Source organism: Alnus glutinosa, chromosome 8 (assembly GCF_958979055.1).
Source record: "Alnus glutinosa chromosome 8, dhAlnGlut1.1, whole genome shotgun sequence".
In the NCBI taxonomy this organism is placed as follows: domain Eukaryota; kingdom Viridiplantae; phylum Streptophyta; class Magnoliopsida; order Fagales; family Betulaceae; genus Alnus; species Alnus glutinosa.
In genome coordinates, this window is record NC_084893.1 from 562,288 (window position 1) to 583,747 (window position 21,460).

Sequence of the window (21,460 nt, forward strand, 5' to 3'; positions counted from 1 at the left end):
GGTGTCACGCGGTGCACCAATTGTGGTTAGCCACACTTTGGTGTATGTGTCGTGTTGAATCACGGGTATGCTTTCGATGTGGTAAACCTGGCCATCTCGTAAAGCTATGTCCCATGTTAGCCGCTTTGACTCCAAGCAACTCTAACGTTGCCCAATGTAGTGTGTGAGGAGCTACACTCGGATGTATATTGAGGAAGATTTTGGGCACCAAACCTTTAAAATCAACGTGCGTGACCATTTCTATTGGTGACGCATTTGTCCACAGTAAACATGGAGGTCATTGCCTTAGCACTATATGGGTGGTGACATTGCTAGCTCTAGTCTTTGACATAATGAGTTATAATGTCTAACTCATTTAGTTTGATATGTTAAGTGGTCCACCCTCGTCTCATTTGCATTTGTAAGTATATAAATTGAGCATTAAACCTTTGGATTAAAACCCATGCGTGACAACTCACGTTGGTGACGCCTTCGCTTATAGGGAGTGTGTGGACAAGTGTTTTATTGGTGCAGGAGAAAAGACTCTGCCAGAGAAGTTAGCAATGTTATGCATGTAGAGTTCCAATGTTGGCATATTTAGCTTCAACATATAATGTGTTGAGTTTTAATGCCATACATATAGAAGTTTGGTGTTCAACATGCCAAACAATAAAGCTTATCAGGTTAAACTACAATATTAACTTGTTTGGGCTTTGGTGTCAATTTGGAATGGATTGATAATCAAAGAGTAGAAGTGAACGTAGACAGTCACGAGTGGGTAGTTGTATTCCTACCCGATTGTATAAAGAGTCCGAACTTTGCGGGTCTCGTTTGCGAGTTACTCCGCTATCTCCCTTTGACCTTCGACAATGATGAATGTTCAAGAGTATACACTTGTGTGTTTGGCTTATGCCTAAGCCAAGCTCATGTCGAGTCCAAGTTGTGAACATTAGGATGGTGCAGATGTTTCCACTTTAGTCGCAAGTCTTTGCGAGGATGCATAAATTATCGTATACTAAACCGAGTGACAATCAATTAGGAGTATTCCTTATTGAGAACTGACAACTTGTTCAGTCAACTCATGGGAGCTTTAGTATTCTCGGAGATTGACTTTCTTTCGAGATTCCATACACACACGGTGCAAAAAGGAAATGTGCCAAAGTTAGCGATCCACATATGGTATGACCATTACAAGTTTTTGGTGATGCCATTTAGATTGAAAAATACACCGTTGGTAGTTACGGACTTGATGAATCCAGCGTTTCATGGGTACCTAATTATCTGAGTAGCTGAGTGTACCGTTGATACGTTAGTTTATTCGACTAGTCATGTCGAGCGTGGAAAACACTTGATATCAGTGTTGGAAGTGTTTAGTAAAATAAAATTCTTCACCAAGCTTAGGTGATGTGAGTTGCGGTTTGAAGAAATAGCCTTGGTCCTTAGATTGAACAAAAATGGATTCGTAGTCAACACGCTAGAACGAGAACACACAATTGCACATGTGCTTGAACTACCCATGAAAAATTGTTGGGTATGTGGCTTGTACAGATACATCGCAATTGGGCGGGGATGCACCCTTGTATAATAACAGGGATATAGCTTATGCTACTTGTCAACCGTGGATCATGAGTAGCGCCGTTCTCCTCGTGGTTCGGAGTTGGTAATCCTTGTCTATGCCCTACTATTTTGTGGGCAATGTCTTGATGGAGTAGTGTGTGGAATTCACACTTATCACCCAAGTCTTGAGGCACTCCAATGTCAAGAGATAGAGACATGAGGTAGCGTTGATGGCAAGATCGATTCAGAGGGTAATAGGAGTGTTAGTTCAACGTACCCTACGCAAGCGGACGACTGATCTGAAAGATCTATTTAGACACCTGAGGATACGCCCAAGTCATGCGTGTGGGAATCCGTGGAGTTGGTTATGATACTGCCATTCGTTGTGACTACTAGTTATGGTAGTTTACCATCATTGACGTGGTGTCACACGTAATATCGTATGTACGCGAATGATGTACTCCATTTCATTTGGTGTGAAATTGGAATAAAACGATCAGCGAGCTTTGAAGTGATGCATAATTTTAGGGAAGATTGCACTCGTTCAAAGTGGACATTCACTACATAGTGACGATACGCTATGTGGATAAACATCACCGCAAATCTGTAATTCAAATTGGGGATCTTGTGAAATGCGAGGTGTCGCCAATGTGAAACTTGTAACACTTTGGTTATATGGATGTGCTCAATTTTTGGATATATTGAGTCATCCCTAATGTAAAATGTGAGTCCGTTGTGTAATCGGTTAATTTTAACGAACATCTATGACTTTTTCGTATTTCTTTGTTTCAAAAATGTTTGTGACCCTTTACTTGTAATGCGCTTCTTCGTATTCAATAGAAATTGACATGAGAAAGATTGCAAAGCAAGTGATGGTTTGTGAGAAAACACTAAAATCATTCCGTTAGTGGGAACTATGTGGTGAAATCACGATGTTGAAGAAGCCACTTTGGTGTATAATTGTGAAATGCGGGAGCGATTCCTCATTTTAGCGAATAAATTCGGATATTGTTGTTATGTCATATCACTTCCGCGAAAATATATCGGGTAAAACGCATACTTGCATCGGTATTTCTAATATAGAATGCATGCTCGTATGGGCGTAAAACGATTAACGTCCAAATTTCGAGGACGAAATTTTTATAAGGAGGGAGGGATGTAATGTCCGGGAAATTATTTTATAATTAAAGTATAAATTTGAGTAAATAATTAATTAAACTTAATTAGGTGCATTTAAAATGCAAGAGAAAATTTTTAAAGACTAAAGTTTATAAAATGAGTTTATCTGGATTAAATAAAAATAAGTCTATTTAGTGGGGTAAAATAAAATAGAGTGTTTTATTTTTAATCTATGGGTTTGTAAATAGTGGCCATGAAAAGAAAATACAAGTGATATTTTTAAGTCCAAATAAAATAGGAAATAATAGAAATCAAATTAGAAAAGAAAAATAATATTTAAAAGAAATTAATGAATAAAATAAAAAAAAAAAAGAAATAGAAAAGAAACATATATTAGAAAAGAAATTAAGAAATATAAAATAAATAAATAAATAAATAAATAAATAAATATATATATATATATATATATATATATATATATATAGTGGGGCGACCTGCGCCCCACTTTGAAAGAAAAAAAGGTGAAGGGCCATGTGGCCCTTCACGTGATAAAAGAAGGAAGGGCCATCTGGCCCTTTCCAATGCAGAAAAAAACAAAAGTAATAATAAGAGGCAATGCCTCTTTTTCTCTCAGAACCGAGAGAAAGAAAGAAGAGAAAGAAAATATGGGGAAACTTTTCTCATTTTTGCGATCCACGAAAATCCAACGGTTCGATCTTCGATCCGTCTTCGGAAACGCGATCTACGCGTAAGGATCTACATTTTCACCGATCGTTTTGAGGTAAAACACAAAACTCATGATTTCGTAATTTTGGGGTTAAAATATTGAAATGTGAGTTTAATCTAGTATTTTCTTTAGGTAATGGGTTACTTGGAACTTGCTTAAGACTACCCAGACCATGGATTTTGGTTTGGTGAATTTTGGTAAGTTTCCTTAAACCCTAACTTTTGGGTTATGTATTTTAATTGCGATTTCTTATGTCTAAGCCTAAGTAAATCTTATGGGTTAGTGTTATTAGTGTTTAAATAGCAATATTATGTTATGGGTTAGTAAAATAAATTATGGTTTAAGTTTGGAAACCTTAATTTGATGGGTTAAATTAATTTGGGGTTTTTAAGTTATTAAAATCTAGATGATTAAATTATGCTAACAAGTTAGTAATTGATGTAAAAAGATTAGTGAACATAATATTAGAGTTAATGATATTAAGAAAATATTAGTGAGGAATTATTTAGAGATTAGTGAATATAATTTTAGGGCTAATATTATTATAAAAGTATTAGTGAAAGTAATTTACGGGTTTGTAAAATTAATTACGGATTAGTAAGTAATATTATGAGTAGATAATTAAATGGTAATTTTAATATTTAACCATTAGTAAATACTTTGGGTTAGTATTGTTTGAGTTATAGTTAGTGTATAGGATTTATGGGTAGATGTTTGGAACCCTTAAAATATTATGGGTTTTCCATGAGTTAGCTCTTGAGCAATTTAGGAGCTAAATGTGAGTCCAATATTAGGAGTTGTCAATAATGTGCAATGTATTGTTTTTACAGTAATGCATTGTATGGGGGTGTCTAAGAGACCTAGTGCTTAATATCCGCGCAGCCAAGGTGAGTATTCTACTCACTGAGAAGTATTATTTTCATATATGATGAATTGCAAAATATATATTGTTTTACAAATCTGAACCAACTGTATGTTGATTATGATATGTTTTGGATGATTTGAGTACTTTTGAGTATATTGAAATTATGATGATGTTTTGAAGTATGAATATGATATGTGATTTTAGAGTGAGTATAAATTGGAGATTTAAGTTATGCAAATTGTCTAAGAAATGATATGCTGGACTATTTATGTTTGATGAAGAAAGCATGTGTTAAAGTCATGATTATGAAATTAAATGTATAGTATTTGAGCACGAGCATTCAGCATGGCACTAAAAGACCAGGGTTCAATTCCCGGGCATACGTACGACACGCACACACTAGCACTAAAAGACCAGGGTTCAATTCCCGGGCATACGTACGACACGCACACACTAGCACTAAAAGACCAGGGTTCAATTCCCGGGCATACGTACGACATGCACACACTAGCACTAAAAGACCAGGGTTCAATTCCCGGGCATACGATAAGAATAAGACCGGGGTTCAATTCCCTTAGGCAAACGTACGACATGCATGCACATCATTTGTTTCATGATAATTGAATTGTTTTCATGTTTTTGATATATATGGTAGTTTTACTAGACGTATTAATATGCATAAGAGTCTCAATGGAAAGGAACTTATGTATATTTCTATCGGATGGTTGCATGATTTAAATGCTATTGTTTTCTATAACAGAACTTCTACGTATAATCTTAGTTGCCTAGTATGCTTTAAATGTTTTCTATTAGCCGGTGTTTGCTATATCAGCTATGGGGGTTTTCAAACAAAAGCTTATAAATTGATGGCTGTTATAGTGTACTCACGACAAAAAAATGAAAAGTTGGTTTTTTTGCGAAAACTCAGTGAATAGTATACCTCTGAGGTCTTAGTGTATTTATTTATGCTAAGGCGGTGGGTTCATAATTCCACCTGTACGGATGCGGCAAACCCCCGCAACCGTGCAGACATTGATGCTTTGGTTGCAGGCTCTGCGGATATAGATATTGACTCGTTCACCTAGCGTATGGGATACTATGATTGGAGCACATCGCAACAGTCATAAGTCACGGACTCATGGGTAGTTCGCATTTTGGGTATTTTATCTATGGCCCGTGTCCTACGGGGCACATGTATTTGTTGAGCCTATATTTTAGAATGTAATTAGTGTAATTTGTTATATAAGCCTTAAATAGATAGACTTGTAAATGGCTCTTTGTTGTAATTAACTGTTGTGTATTAGATGTACTTCCGCTTATGATATGTGTTCCGCTGCACATTGATTACTATGTTCCGCTGTTAAATGTAACTCTGATTATCAGGTGCATGTTATGGGACATGTGTCATATGTTGGCTGAGCGACAAGTAGTCGTGCCACTGTGAAGATCCGTTTGTACGTTTCCAAAAAAAAAAAAAAAAAAAAAAAAAAAAAAAAAAAAAACGGGTCGTCACAGTAAGTCTCCATGATCACCGGCCACCTTCAATTATTGCGTCTTATCTCGAACTAGGGGGCAAGTTGTTCCTTGACAATTAATTGTTCACAGGTATATCGAAATTCGAAGGCAAGTCTACAAAGTAAAGGCCCATTTGAAAACCCTTTATCCACTCCTCTCCCTTCCTTGGGATTTTTTTTTTTTTTTTTTTTGTTAATGATTGAAAAATAAAATTAATGTGATATGTAATTGAAATAATTTATATGAAAAAGAAAAAAAAAAAAATTGTATTGCAGTGAGTTACTTATTTAAAAAGTAATAAAAAAGTGTTGATGTGATATAAAAAGTGAAAAAAGTTGAAAATATTTTAAAGTTGATGTGTTTTTAAGAGAAGTGAAGGAAAGGGGAGGGGAGGAAAAAATGGTTTTCAAACAGGGCCCAAGTCTCCATGATCACCGGCCACCTTTAATTATTGCGTCTTATCTCGAACTAACCTTCTCACACGCTCTTTGAAAGTGGGTTGTAGCGGCCAGCAACCCCTCTCTCCCTCGGATTGTGTCTGAAAATAACAACAATTGTGCTTCGGCCAAGACCGTACATGTGAGAGGTACTCAGCACCAACATCCTAATTTGGAAGCCTGAGAACCAATGGTCGAATCAGAAAGCTCATGCAATGCCCGATCAGGATTGTTTACGATTTTAAAAAAATTTGAGAATTTAAAATTAAACTGTTTTTAACATTGAATAATGTAAAAAATGTCATATATTAAGAATATGACATTTTTTTTTTTTTTATTTACCACTTTTAAAGAGATACTTATTTTTTACTAAATCGAAAGATAATTTTTTTCTCAAAGCTTTTATACGACATAAAATATAAGAATTTTATAAAAAAGTGTTTAATTTTTATTGTTAATATATAATATCTTTAATATGTAATATTTTTTTACGGTATTGGATGAAAAAAACAGCTTAATTTAAAAAAAAAAAAATTGAAAAATTGGAATCCTGATCTTGCAACGCCCCACTTTCTAACTTTCCGTACACTCCCCACTATCCTTTTTCTCCGTACAAGCCCTTTTTCTTATTGAATCTCTCTCCATTTCTCTCACAAGCTCTCTGTACAATCCCAATATATAAATATAGTTAGCTTCGTTGAGAAGTTTACCCTCTTCGTTAAGCTTCCTGCATCCAAAGCTCATGGAAAGCCCCCTTTCCGACTCTCTGTACAGTCCTAAGACCTTTTCCTTCATCTCTCTCTCTTTCTCTGTACATTGATTTGATCCCATGACCTTTATTTGACTTCGTTGAGAATTACTAGTGTATACCCTCTTCCTTAAGCTTTCTCAGCGTCTCTCTCTCTATATATATATATGCGTCTGTCTGTTTCATTCAATGCTCTGTCACTCTGCTTTCACTCTCTCGCTAAGCTAAGATCTGGTTTTTTGCGTGTGCGCTTTGGTTTTCTGTGTGCGGGTTTTTGTAACGTACCGATATGGAGAAGGCGAGAGAACATATAGAGGAGATACGTAAAAAAAAGTTTTCTATTGGAGGGGAAGAGAACCCATTGACGGAGGATCTTCACCAGGCCGTCAAGAACCTCTCTGCTGAACTTTATGCCAAGGATGTCCACTTCCTCATGGAACTCATTCAGGTCTTTCTCTCACACTCTATATATGTTTGCATTTTTGCTTGCTTACGGGTTATTGATGATCAATGTAATATATGTATATGCTTGGAGGTTCCTCACTCATTAGAAATGGTGAATTTTGTTTGTCAGAATGCGGAAGATAACGATTACCTGGAGGATCATCCACCATCGCTTGAGTTCGTCATAACTTCTGAGGACATCACGGCCACAGGAGCTCCAGTGACATTGCTAATTTTCAACAATGAGAAAGGTTTCTCCCCTAAAAACATAGACTCCATTTGCAGTGTTGGTCGCTCCACCAAGAAAGGCAACAGGAAACGCGGTTATATTGGAGAAAAAGGTACTTCTTCACCTACTGTCCCTAAAAAAACTGTTTATACGATGCACACTTAATTTCAGTACCCATTGTCATTAGAATTTGTCAAACATGGAGGACCTCATAATTTGGTTTACTGACCATAATGCTTGATTAATTAATTTTTTGGTTGATTTGGATTTTGGAAAGAAGTCAGAACACAAATATAAAATTTTGAGATATGTGTTGAAAAAACTGCTAAAAAAGTAGAAAGAGGGAAGTTGCTTGTTAATGTTTTGAACTTTTTTGGTAGAAAGGAAAAAGAAAGAGGGAAGGATTAGCAAACATACCCTCTATCGTTTAGCCGTACGTGGCCTCCTCCCTGTTCTCCCTTTTTTTTTTTTTTTTTAACCATCCTCAGTAGGGTTGGCTGTAATCGGGTCAACCCGATTAAAATCGTGTCTGGCGGGTCAACTTGCGGGTTGACCAGCCAGACACGGTTTTTTTTTTTTTTGTAAAAAAAAAAAGAGGAAGAAAGGCCAAAGTCCGAAAGAGTTGAAAGACAAGTCAGTAAGTCACAAAACGTAGACTGTAGAAGAACAATGAAGATTGAAGAATCTAGAAACGGAGAATTGGAGAAAGCTGAGAAAGTAAGAACGAATCGGAACCCTAGCCCCCTAGTCAGCGTAGCCGCACCGGCCCGCAGCCCTGCACGGCGCACGCCCGTCGCCCGCACTCCACAGTCGGAACCCTAGCCCGCTAGTCGGCGTAGCCGCACCGCCTGCACGGCGCACGCTCGTCGCCTGCACTCTGCAGTCGGAACCCTAGCCCGTTAGTCGGCGTAGCAGCACCGGCCCGAACGGCGCACGCCCGTTGCCCGCAATCCGCACTCCCGCACGGCCGCACTTCTCGGGTTCTCATCTTCTCTTGAATCTCTTCCAGACTTTCACTTCAGTGTTTCAGTTTCAATGTTTCACAACTTTCACCCTTCGGTAGTTCGGTCCTGTGCCGATTTAGGTGAATTTTCCATTAGATTTGTTAATGCTTGTATTGATTTTGTTTTGATAAACATTGGGTTCTCTTCTCAGTTCTTTACTTCTCTGATCAATCAAGGATTCACTCATTCATCGATTCAGATTTCAAGGTTTGGTTGAAAGTAAACGTGTTACCCGGGTCGTGTTCGGGTAACACGGCTTGCAGGCGAGTCGTGTTTGGGTTCATAAGTTCAACCCGATTAATAATCGGGTCGGGTTCGTGTCAGACCCGATTGTGTAATCGGGTTAGCCGGGTCGACAAGAACCCGACCCGCTGACCCGAATTGCCAACCCTAATCCTCAGTGTCCTACATTGCTTTAAAGCAATTTTAGCTATACGTATATAAATTCTTAGGCACACTCCCTTTACAAGCTAGTTTTTAAGGGTGAGTTGTACCCAAAGTTTGTATTATTTGGTATTGGCACCGCCACCACGTCGAGTATGAGATCAAATGGATTGTGGCTTTGTGTTTGAATCATAGAGGGAACAACCTATAAGATGTATTAAAATGTCTTAATACTATGTATGAATATAGTGTTAAGTTATTGAATATTGATAAGTAAGTAGAACCATTAAAAGAGAAATGGCTATTATCGGGTTAGTATTGATATATAGAGTGGGCCGCCATGAGCGTCGGCTCTAGAGCAGGGTGATATTACGATCCTAAGTGTCCCACTTAATTAAGAGCAATCTTAACTATTTGTTTTTAAGCTATTAGGTACCATTCCCTTACAAGCCAACATGGGTGGCTTGTGCCTTAAGCGACTTAGGCAGTCTCAATTGAAAAAGGCTCCTAATTAATAATTATACAATAAATTTATATTTTTTTAAAAAAAAAAAATTCAGGCTCATAAAAGTATTTTAAGGCTCTAATATGGTAAAAAGTTAATAAAATATTCTTTAATTAAGGCCCGCACTTAATAATTGTAAAATAAAGGTTATTTTCAAAACAAATTTTAAGACTCTAATATGGTAAAAAAAAATTAATAAATAGTTTCTAACTAAGGCCCTCAATCATGGTAAAAGTAATTACAAAATGAAAGTCTCATTATTCACATTCAGAAAAAACATCCTTAAATTCTTGAAAAGTTATATCTATTCACTCTTTTTAAAAGCCCTATTTTTACATTCATGAAACTAGTCCAACGTGCATAATTTTTTCTCCAACGTTTATTTGAATTGAATGTTTAAAAAATATGAATAATCTTCAAAGTGCATAAAATCTTATTGTTTACATTGTGCATAATAAATAGAATTACACCCTCAGTGAGTCTTCAATGTCCAACAATTTTTTCCCGCATTATGTTGTATTACAAATCAATCTTTATATAACTTATTTTCATTTTTCTCTTTATTTTTCTTTAAATCTTATCATTTCATGTCTTTGAATCAAGTGATAAGTCATTCTATATCTAATAAGTTTTAGTTTTAAAATACATTTTACAAATAGAAGAAAGTGCTCTAATTGACATATTAAATAAAATAAAAAATATAAATATTAAAATAAATTTAATTTAATTGATATTTAAATATAAGAAAATGGCTTCACTTAAACTTGTCGTCATAGGCCTCAAAATTTATTGAGCTGGCTCTGCAAGCCAGTTTTCAATAATGAGTTCTAGCTAAAGTTTGTATTTTTTTTTTTTTTTTTTCACCCATTTTGTCTGCATCTTAGGAGGTAGATCTATTGTGCTTGCCCCCTCTCCTCTGCTCACGCACATCCCTATTAGCGTCATCGGCCTTCGCTCTTTCCATTGATGCCCCTTAACTACAAAGAGCAAAGATTACAAAGCTAGGGAACATAAAAGGAGGATGGAGAGTTTGTTCCAATACGGGGAGGAGAACTAGATAAAGGGGAGATGATGAGAATGCAGCCAGAAAACAATTTGGTTGCGGCCCAATTTGCCACATGATGGGTACAGAAGTTTGCACTTCGGTTGATTTTATGAGCTATCCAGCTAGTAAAATGTGGAATGATGGAATGAATAATTGAAAATAGTGGATGCAATTCTACAGTCTTGTGTAATGGCAGGCAATTGGAGGGCTTGAGTAACCATAAATGAATCACCTTCCAAAATAAAGTTGAGTAAGCCCAAAGAAGTTGCCAGTTGAGCTATCCTCCTTGCTATGACCTTCAAGCTCCCTTGCAATTGTAGTAGGCATCTCTTTAGTCAGCCCAAGTCAGCCCATCCATTTGATTGTCTCTAAAACCATTGTTTATGGCCGCTTCTTTCTTGGATTGTGTGCCAATAATTTATTGGTCACCATTTATTTGGCCCATTCCCAGATACTATTAAGTTGTATTTTGCACAGTAATATTGTTTGTACTGGGTCTTTATTAAGGTGTCTCTGTGACGACCTTTTTTTTTTCTTTTTTTTTTTTTTCTTTTTTTTTTTTTAAAACATACAAACGGATCTTCACAGTGATACGACTATATGTCGCTCAGCCAACATAATGTACATGTTCCATAACATGTACTTGATATTTAGAGTCACATCTAATAGCGTAATATAATAATCAATGTGTAGCAGAATACATATTATAAGCGGAAATACATGTAATACCTAACAGATAATTACAACAAGAGTCATTTACAAGTCTATCTATTTAAGACTTATAAAACATATTACACTAATTACATACTAAATACAGGATCAATTAATACAAATGACACAAAGGACTCGAGCCATAAATAAAACACCCAAATGTGGACTACCCATGAGTCCGTGACTTATGACTGTCGCGATGTGCTCCAATCATAGCATCACATACGCTAGGTGGACGAGTCAATATCTATATCCGCAGAATCAGCAACCAAAGCATCAATGTCTGCACGGTTGTAGGGTTACTGCATCCGCACAGGTGGAATATGAGCTCACCGTCTTAGCATAAATAAATACACTAAGACCTCAGAGGTATATTATTCACTGAATTTTCGCAAAGAACCGACTTTTTCTTTGGTCTTATGTTTACAATAACAGCTACTTATTTTTATAAATTATTTTCTTGAAATCTTGTAGTTGATGAAGTAGACATCGATTATTTAGAAAAATATTTAAAGTATACTATGTAGCTGAGAACATATATAGAAGTTCCAGTCATCTCACATTGGAAGCTTCTACATATAGACCCTTCTACAATATACGAGTTATACATGGGTACGTGAATATCTTTGTACTTTCAAGTTCAATGTTTTTTAACACATACAACCAGACGACAAAAATATACATAAGCTCTTTTCCATTAAAACTCTTATGCATACTAATACGTCTAGCAAAATTACTCATAATATAAAAACATCACTCATAAAAATAATGCTATACATTCTCATGTAAGTTTTTGTTTGTATTCTTATAGGGCTTAGGTCCCTCTGGGGCTTAGGTCCCCTAATACTAGTTCATGCGTATGTTCCTATGGGGCTTAGGTCCCCCAATACTAGTTTTGTTTGCATGCCGGGCTTAGGTCCTCGGTTTTGGGCTTAGGTCCCCAATGTTTTGTTTGCGTGTCGGGCTTAGGTCCTTGATGTTTTGTTTGCGTGCCGAGCTTAGGTCCCCGGTTTTGGGTTTAGGTCCCTAATGTTTTGTTTGCGTGTCGGGCTTAGGTCCCCGATGTTTTGTTTGCGTGCCGGGCTTAGGTCCCCGGTTTTCATATGCATGCTTATGCTTCATACTTAAAACAATATACATTTGATTTTGTGAATCATGCTTTTAACACATGTTTTCTTTATAAAACATAAACAGTTCAACATGTCATTTCTTAAACAATTTGCATAACTTAAATCTCCAACTGCAGCAGGCATTAAATACATACATTTAATTCCCAACCACAGCAGACAATCAAACATCTAAAACATAATTCAAATCATACTTCACACACATTTCAATTTGCTATAACATCATTGGCATAATTTCAACATACTCAAAACTACTTAAATCATCTAAAACATATATTTTAACATATCGTCGGTTCGGTAAGAAAATCATATATTATTTGTATTTCTATAAAATATGTAAAAAGTATATTTCCTCAGTGAGTAGAATACTCACCTTGGCTGCGCGGATTTTAGCATTAGGTCCCCTATATACCACCTTGCAATGTATCACAGTGGAATAACCCATTGCACTATTTAGCACTTTTAAATAATTGACACCCTAATTAGCACTTGAATCGCTCAAGGCTAAACTGTTCGAAAACCCATAATATTTTTAAGGGGTCCAAACGTCTACCCATAAATCCTAGATACTAACTAAACTAAACTCAAACAATACTAACCCAAAGTATTTACTAAGGGTTATATATTAAAATCATTATTTAATTAATTACTGACCCGCAATTAATTTCACAAACCTATAAATTATTTTCACTAACACTTTTATACTAACATTAACCCTAAAATTATATTCACTAATCTTTTTACAATAATTACTAACTTATTAACTTAAATCATTAACACATTTAAAATAGCATTAACCCATAAGAAAATCTTAGGCTTAACCTTGCAAATACTATTTAAACTAAATATCCATAATTATTTATTTTTACTAACATTAGAAAATAACCCATAAATATTTATTTTTACAAAACTCATAGCTAATTTGAGATTAATCATAACTATAACCACAATTAATCCACAAATTAACAATCTAGGTTTTAAACACTAAAAAACCCTAAATTAATTTAACCCATCAAATTAGAGTTTTCAAACTTAAACCCATAATTTATTTTACTAATCCATAACATAATATTGATATTTAAACACTAATAACACTAACCCATAAAGTTTACTTAGGGTTAGGCTTAAGAAATCTCAACTAAAACATATAACCCAAAAGTTAGGGTTTGAGACTGACCAAAAATTCACCAAATCAAAACCCATGGTTTGAGTAGTTTCAAGCAAGTTCCAAGTAACCCATATTTAAAGAACACACTAGATTAAACTCACATTTCAAGATTTTAACTCAAAATCTCAAGAACACGAGTTTAGTATTTTACCTTAAAATGACAGGTGAAAATGTAGATCCGAGTCCAATGATCACGTTTGCGAAGATGAATTGAAGATCGGACTGTTGAATCTTCTTAGATTGCAATTTTTCTATGAGAAACCAAATGGACTTTTGGAGAAACTCTACCCAATTTCTTTTTTTCTTTTCTTTCGGACAGTATGAATTGATATTATTTTTTAGCTGAAGGGCCTTGTGGGCCCTTCTTTCCTAAAATATTAGGCCACATTTTTTATTTTTTTTATTCTCTTAACTTTTCTTTTCTGAATCTTTTTTTTTCCTTTTCTATTTTATTTTATTTTATTTTCTATTTTTTATTCTATTTTCTTTTTGTATTTCTTATTTTATTTCCTGTAGACTTTAAAAATTTTCTCTTATATTTTAAATACACCTGATTAAGTTTAATCAATTATTTACTAAAATTTATACTTTAATTATTAAATAATGTTATAGACATTACAGTCTCACCTCCTCTTTTTGAATTTTTCTCTTTTTTATTATTGAAATTTTACTTGCCCAGACAAAAAAAAGTACCTTCTCTACCACCGAACACCTTCGCATGGTTAAAAGAAAGAAAGCTTTTTATATTTGAAGTTGTAAAGTTTATTTATTGCCTCAACTTGTGATTCACGACGAGATTAATTCGAATTTAGGTAATTCCACATTTCAATTTCTGGATATGTTAAAATTTAGATATGCTTAGGCCTGCTTTTTTTAAAGGAAAAACAAAACATTTGAGGGATCGAGAGGGATATTTATGTATGTTCTTGATGATATAGTTTAACTTCTCTAATTGATATGCAGGAATTGGGTTCAAGAGTGTCTTTCTGGTAACTGCTCAGCCATACATATTCAGCAATGGGTATCAGATTCGGTTCAACGAAGAGCCTTGCCCACATTGCAATCTTGGGTACATTGTGCCTGAATGGGTGGAGGAGAACCCAACTCTTTCTGACATAAAACAGATCTATGGTGCTGGAAATACTCTTCCAACGACAACAATTGTCTTACCTCTGAAGCCCGACAAGGTCCAACCTGTGAAGCAGCAGCTCTCCAGCATTCATCCTGAAGTTCTGTTGTTCCTTTCAAAGATAAAGCGGCTTTCTGTCAGGGAACATAATAAGGATTCTAGACTCACTACTGTCAGTGCAATAGCTATTACGAGTGAGATTGACTTTGTGACGAAGAAGGACATTGATGCTGAGTCCTACACGCTCCATCTCTCAGCCGAGGAAAAGGATAAGGGGTCCAACAAAGATTGCTGTTACTACATGTGGAAGCAGAAGTTTCCCGTCAGGCAAGAAAACAAAGAGGAAAGGAGAATGGAAGTAGAAGACTTGGTGATCACGTTGGCTTTTCCCTTTGATGAGCGTCTCAACAGTGGGATGAGCTCACCTGGGGTCTATGCATTTCTTCCAACAGAGATGGTCACTGACTTTCCCTTCATAATCCAGGCAGATTTTCTTCTTGCATCATCAAGGGAAACGATCCTCTCGGACAAGTGGAACAAAGGGATTCTTGACAATGTGCCCTCTGCTTTTATCAATGCTTTGGTCGCTCTTGTAATAAATTCAGAAAATGCTCCAGTATCTAGTTTGGCTCCCACGTTCAAGTTCATTCCTGTCAACAGCTCTTCTTATCAAGAGTTGAATATTGTGAGGGAGTCGATCAAAGCAAGGCTTGTCGAAGAAAATATTGTTCCAAGTGAGTCGTACACAAAGCAGAAGTCTTTTCATAAACCTCGCGAAGTCAGTAGGCTTATGCCTGCTTTTTGGAAGATATTGGAGAAGGCAAAGAATGCAGGGGTGAGCTTGCTCGATCTCTCATCACATGAAAATTGTATTATTTTGAGCTCTGCATTTGATAGAGAGGAGTATGATCACGTATTGAATTTCTTGGGAGTGGAACCAGTCAACAACAACTGGTATGTGAAGTGCCTCGGGAGTTGTAATCTCGTTGCAGGAGTGTCAGAGGAGCTGTATCTAGAGATTTTACTATTTGTTGCTGATAATTGGACGTCCAAATTTGGCTGCACCGACATCAGGGATATACCACTTATAAAATATGTGGATCTTGATGGGGATGTGTCTTTGTGCAGCGTAAATGAATGCACACCTGGGAACTGGCAGAGGGTGGTTTCCCTATCAGAACAGTATCATCTGGCGTCATGGCTGATTGAATCCAACAGGGAATTCAGATGTGCGGGCAATTGTTTTTTTGTGCCAAAGAGCACACAAGAAGCTATCACCTCCTTCTCTAAGAGGTTGACGGTGTTGGAATGGCTTCAAGCTCATGTGAAGATTAGTGTTGTTAAAGTATATGACTATGCCGTTCACCTTATTAATTCTTTCAATAGTGACCGGAAGCTTGTTGTTGCCTTTGTCCACTTCTTATATCACTCTCTCGGGAAGAAGTATCTTTCAAAAGGCGAAGTGGATGATTTGTGTGGTATTATGCCCCTCGTAGATGACTATGGGAATCTAAGCACACAAAGGGAAGGGGTTCTTGTCCCTGCTAACGTAAGCAAATGGGTGGAATTGGTTGGTTCAAATCCATGGAGAGGGGAAGGCTACATTGTGCTAGCAGAAAACTACTTGCATCCAGTTCGTTTTGCAGGTGAATCTACTTCTGGAGAACAGCTCTTAAAGTTCCTTGAAACTCATGTTAAAGCTTCTGACATCCCCTATATATCTCCTCCCAATTCTGCAATACCTGCTGTTTCTGCTCCACTTACCAATGAAAATGCATTCTTCTTGTTGGATTGGATTCGAAACCTGAAACAGAGTCGAACTTCCATTCCAGAGAAGTTCTTGAAATGCATAAAGGAAGGTAGCTGGCTTAAAATTACTGCCAATGGTTATTCTGGTTACAGGCCACCATCTCAGTCATTCGTGCTTTCCTCTTCGTTGGGAAACATTTTGCAGAATGGATCAGTGCTCGTTGATATTCCATTGATCGATCAAAGTTTTTATGGAGATAGAATAAATGAGTATGAGGAGGAGCTCAAGACAATTGGAGTCATGTTTCAGTACGAGGAAGCATGTAAATACATTGGGAAGCATCTTATGTCTCTTGCAGATTCCTCCACTTTGACTAGAGGCCACGTGCTTTCTGTACTAAATTTCATCAGATTCTTGCGGGAAAAATATCTTCCTCTAGAGGAATTCATCAACAGTGTCAAAGAAAAAAGATGGCTAAGGACAAAATGTGGTGAAAGGTTTCCAATTGGATCTGTTTTGTTTCATGATGAATGGAAAATTGCATCACAAATCAGTGACATCCCCTTCATTGATACAGATTACTATGGGGAGGAAATCCTTGCTTTTAAAGAGGAACTCAAGTTGCTTGGTGTGTTAATTGGATTCTGTCAAAGTTACAACCTCGTTGTAGACAACTTAAAATCATCTTCACGCCTGACTTGCCTGACAGCTGAGGCTGTTCTTTTGATCCTGGAATGTGTACATCATTTAAGATCATCTCACAAACTCATTGAGGCATTGAAAGGTGTGAAATGCTTCAAGACAAATATCGGTTACAATTCTCCAGGAGAATGCTTCTTGTTTGACTCACAATGGGGTTGCATCCTACAGGTTTTCAGTTGTTTTCCATTGATTGATAGTGGTTTTTATGGAAGCAGCATCTTCTCTTACAAAAACGAGTTGAAGCAAATAGGGGTGAAGGTGGATTTTGAGGAGGCGGTCCAAGTATTTGCTCAAAGTTTCAAGGAGCAAGCACCTTCCATGAGAAAAGAAAATGCTTTGTCTTTCTTGTCATGTCACAGACAGCTAAAGGACACTCAATATAAGTTTCCTTCAGATCTTAAGAAATACAGACGTGAGGAGAAGTGGTTGCGGACTCGGCTAGGTGATTATAGATCTCCAAGCAATTGTATTTTGTTTGGGTCAGATTGGCAATCAATTTCTCCAATTACTCTCCTCCCTTTCATAGATGATAGTGACAACTATTATGGGGAGGACATTCATGAATACAAGAAAGAGCTGAAGAAGATGGGGGTTATTGTTGATATCAAAGATGGTGCGAAGTTCGTAGCTTCTTGTCTTTATTTCCCCCAAGATCCCTCCCACATAACTCCTGGAAATATTCTTACATTGCTCGAATGCATTCGCATTTTATTGCAAGATGAGAATTATTCCTTTCCGGACAATTTCTGGAAAAATGTTTCCCAAAAATGGTTGAAGACCCATATTGGTCATAGGACTCCAGACGAGTGTTTATTGTTCGATTCCAGTTGGGGTTCTTATTTGAAGCAGACTGATGGACCTTTTGTACATGAAGGTTTTTATGGTTCTGGTATTACGTCTTACAAAGAAGAACTCAATGCAATAGGGGTTATTGTTGATGTGGAAAAAGGATGCCCATTGATTGCCAGCCACCTTGATTTCCAACTTGAATTTCCTAATATAGTTCGAATATATAACTACTTGAGTGAGTTTAATTGGGAGCCAGACAATGAAGCTGCCAAAAGGATTTGGATTCCAAGTGAAAGTCAGAGTCAGAGTGGAAAGTGGGTGAGCCCCGGAGAATGTGTTTTGCATGACATGGATGGTCTCTTCAATTTGCAGCTGCAGGTTTTGGAGAAACACTATGAGCAAAAGTTACTTAGCTTTTTCTCCAATGCTTTCCATGTTAGACACAATCCTTCAGTTGATGATTACTGCAAGCTTTGGAAGGTTTGGGAAAGTTCAGGACAACCATTGTCTCATGCTGACTGTTGTAAGTTCTGGGTGTATGTTTCGGAGAACTGGAGTGAAGAAACTGAGGAAACTCTGACTGGTAGCTTGGTGAAATTACCTGTTGGTTCAGGCTCAGATGGAATTGTGCTGTTTAACAAGCATGATGCATTCATTGCTGACAATCTCCAACTGGAGGATCTTTTTGAGCAGTTTTCTCCTCAACCTATATTTGTCTGGTATCCTCGGCAAAGCTTGCCGTCTTTACCTCGGACAAAGTTGCTTGAAATTTACAGGAAAATCGGGATTCGCACGATATCTGAATCTGTGCAGAAGGAAGAATCATCCTCACTGGATATTGCTCATCTTAACGAGGTTAACCCAAAGGAGATTTTGGTTAAGAAGGGGCTGGTTAGGCTCATCCTTGGTTTTCTAGCAGGCCCTACAATGAAAATGGAAGTGGAAAGGAGGCATGAGGCTATCAAAGGGCTTCTAAATATTACTTTCCTTGAGTCAGTTGAACCCATCACTGTAAACTATAATTTATCTCTTTCTTCTGGGGAATTTGTTAAAGCAGAAGCAAGCCGAGTGATACTTTGGGATAGAGAGTCTTCAAAGTTCGTCGCACAGAAGTTGGACAGGTCTGGTGGATACAAGAATATCATTGAATATGCTACATATTTTTCTGAAGCAATATCCGAGGGTCTGTTATGGGAGAACATTGATCATATTGAAGCTCTCTCTGAGCTGATCAAGTTGGGCTTCACGCTGGAATTTAACGAGGCAGCTGTCGAGTTTTTAATGAAGTCGAAAAATTTGCAGATTTTCATGGAGGACGAGGAGTTCATAGCTTCCACCTTCCCTTCTGACTAGGTATATGCCATAAATCGTTGATGCTTCTTTCATCTATTTGCTGTGTGTCTCTGGTAGTTATATGAAGAATGAATCAGTTACTACACTCTGATTCTAATGGTTTGTTATAAGGTGTAAACCTTTTTATTTTGTTTTGTTTTTTTTTGAAATTTTCTTTATTTCTCTTTCTATGTTGGGAGTGCTTCTCTTGTAATTATGAACTAAATGATAATGTGGGTATATAATTTAAAATGGATTAGTTGCTAGTTTGCTGATTCTGATAGTCTATTAATATGTAGTGGCGGTTCTGCATCTCTCTTTATAAGTTACGTTGAATTTTCTTTTTATCTTCTTGATTATTATGCTTGAAGAGTCTGTTTTACTATATATATTTGTCAATCAGAATCCTATTTTTGATGTTTGTTGATATTGAGCATAAACTAAGAAGAAGAAAGCGTAGAGGAACGAACTGGCTAATGTGAGATTGCAAATGCACTAGTAGTAAAAGTTGAATGTAATTTCTGCAGTACAGTTAATAAAAAATTCATTCATTTATCCCATGGAAAAAAAAATCATTGTACAAAGTGAAGGGGCAAGGAAAATTGTAGGAGACTGTGAGAGGAACTTCCATTTGGGCAGGAGAGCTCCCCCGGCTACCAAAGGCCCTTTCATGGTCCTCTGCCTGATTCCAAGTGGAGGGGGGATTTCGGGATTCTGATTGTAAGGGATTCCGATCCACCTTAACATACTAAGGTTACATTTCATTGTGAGTTTCCCAACTGCCAGATAGATGTGGGCCGTGGCCACGAAAATTCTAAACTAACCTAATTTTGATTCAAACCTGATTACAAAAGCTCAAATGAAGCATTGAAATTGAAGTAAATTATTGATTTACTAAGAGGTTAGGCACTTAGGCCTATAGAAAAGTGTAAAGTTTGACAACTATAATTGAAGCCTGATTTATTTATCATGAAGCAAAATGGGGCCTGGTTTAGTAAAATGGCTCTCAGGTATCGGATAATTCTTTGGCTGGCCATCAAGAGCACTCTGGGTAATTGTTGGCTTCTATTGTCAATGAAAAAAAAAAGGAAAAAGAAATGTCACACATACCAAATTTTCATACTATTAAGTATCAAATTCTCTATTAAATTTGTGAGACCACGTTAGGACCGTAAATCTAACGGTAGATTTGAAAATGAAATGTGTAGAAAATATATTTATATTATTTCTAATTACAAAAAAAAAAAAAAAAAAAAAAAAAAAAAAAACACTACAGAGGAGCTCGACGGCAATGATTGGCCGTGGTCCTCCACAAGCTCCTTGGCCTCCAATTGCCAAGATGATTGTGGTCTTCCATGGACCTTTATGACTTCTGATCATATGGTCTCCAGGGCCGGCCAGATCTCCACAGCCTTGGAGACCACAGTTGTGACGATGTAGTTTTTGATTTACAAATACCCAAAGCATGAATCTAAAATTCATCAAATTGAAAATTGATATGCATATCAAAAGCGATAAAAGCACGAGGAGGTTGTAACATAATTTTCCTAAAACTTTACATTATCAATCTGGGGGGGCTAATTTTACAATTGATCTTTATTTTACCATAACCATGAAGACATTGAAGAGGGCTCCATATCTTTTTGAATTTCTAATTTAATCGTTTTGAAATTGATCATTTTGCGTAAACTAACTACTATATCTGTATATCATTATCATATAATTTAATGATGTGATAATAAAAATTAACATTTAGAACACTAGCAGTAGGCTAGTAGCTTCCTTTAGATTTTCTTTCAATGTAAGGAATCAAATTATTTTTGCTTTCATATTCAAATAAGCTCTACAATAATAGCTTCTCTTATTCTTTCATTTAAATATTATTTAATTTAAATGCTATGAAAAAAAAGAAAAAGAAAATAGAGGATCCGGCTTCTGTGCAGTACTAAAAAGTACCGCACAGATGCTGTAGTATAAAACGGTGCCATGAGAGTTTTATAATGCATGATTTAAAAAGTTAAAATAGGACGGCGTTAACGGCGTGAGTTGAAGTGACTTGAGTGACTAAACTCTATCAGCATCGTTTGTTAGTAGCTCAAAAAAAAAAAACAAAAACAAAAACAAAAACAAAAACAAAAAGAAGAAACACATGAACACCAAAAACCCAGTTCATCCACTGAACCAACGAACAACA

General features: G+C 36.5%; 1 protein-coding gene and 1 long non-coding RNA gene across 2 annotated transcripts; both read left to right on the forward strand.

Annotated features, from left to right (window-relative positions):
• The first annotated feature begins 3,126 nt into the window (after positions 1 to 3,126).
• Positions 3,127 to 5,597, forward strand: LOC133875793 (uncharacterized). Its single transcript, XR_009901489.1, has 2 exons — positions 3,127 to 3,436; positions 5,277 to 5,597. It is a non-coding gene; the product is annotated as an uncharacterized LOC133875793 (long non-coding RNA).
• Positions 5,598 to 6,927: 1,330 nt separating this feature from the next.
• LOC133874515 (uncharacterized) lies at positions 6,928 to 19,517 on the forward strand. The gene is made up of 3 exons (XM_062312351.1): positions 6,928 to 7,395; positions 7,522 to 7,732; positions 14,528 to 19,517. Exons 1-3 carry the CDS (start codon positions 7,237 to 7,239, stop codon positions 19,285 to 19,287), a joined length of 5,130 nt encoding a protein of 1,709 aa, XP_062168335.1. The 5' UTR covers positions 6,928 to 7,236; the 3' UTR covers positions 19,288 to 19,517.
• The last annotated feature ends 1,943 nt before the right edge of the window (positions 19,518 to 21,460 follow it).

Coding starts and splice junctions, on each gene's coding strand:
- LOC133874515 (XM_062312351.1), top strand. CDS start 7,237: ATGGAGAAGGCGAGAGAACATATAGAGGAGATACGTAAAAAAAAGTTT. Junction 7,396..7,521: donor TCCTCATGGAACTCATTCAG/GTCTTTCTCTCA, acceptor TTTGTTTGTCAG/AATGCGGAAGATAACGATTA. Junction 7,733..14,527: donor CGGTTATATTGGAGAAAAAG/GTACTTCTTCAC, acceptor ATTGATATGCAG/GAATTGGGTTCAAGAGTGTC.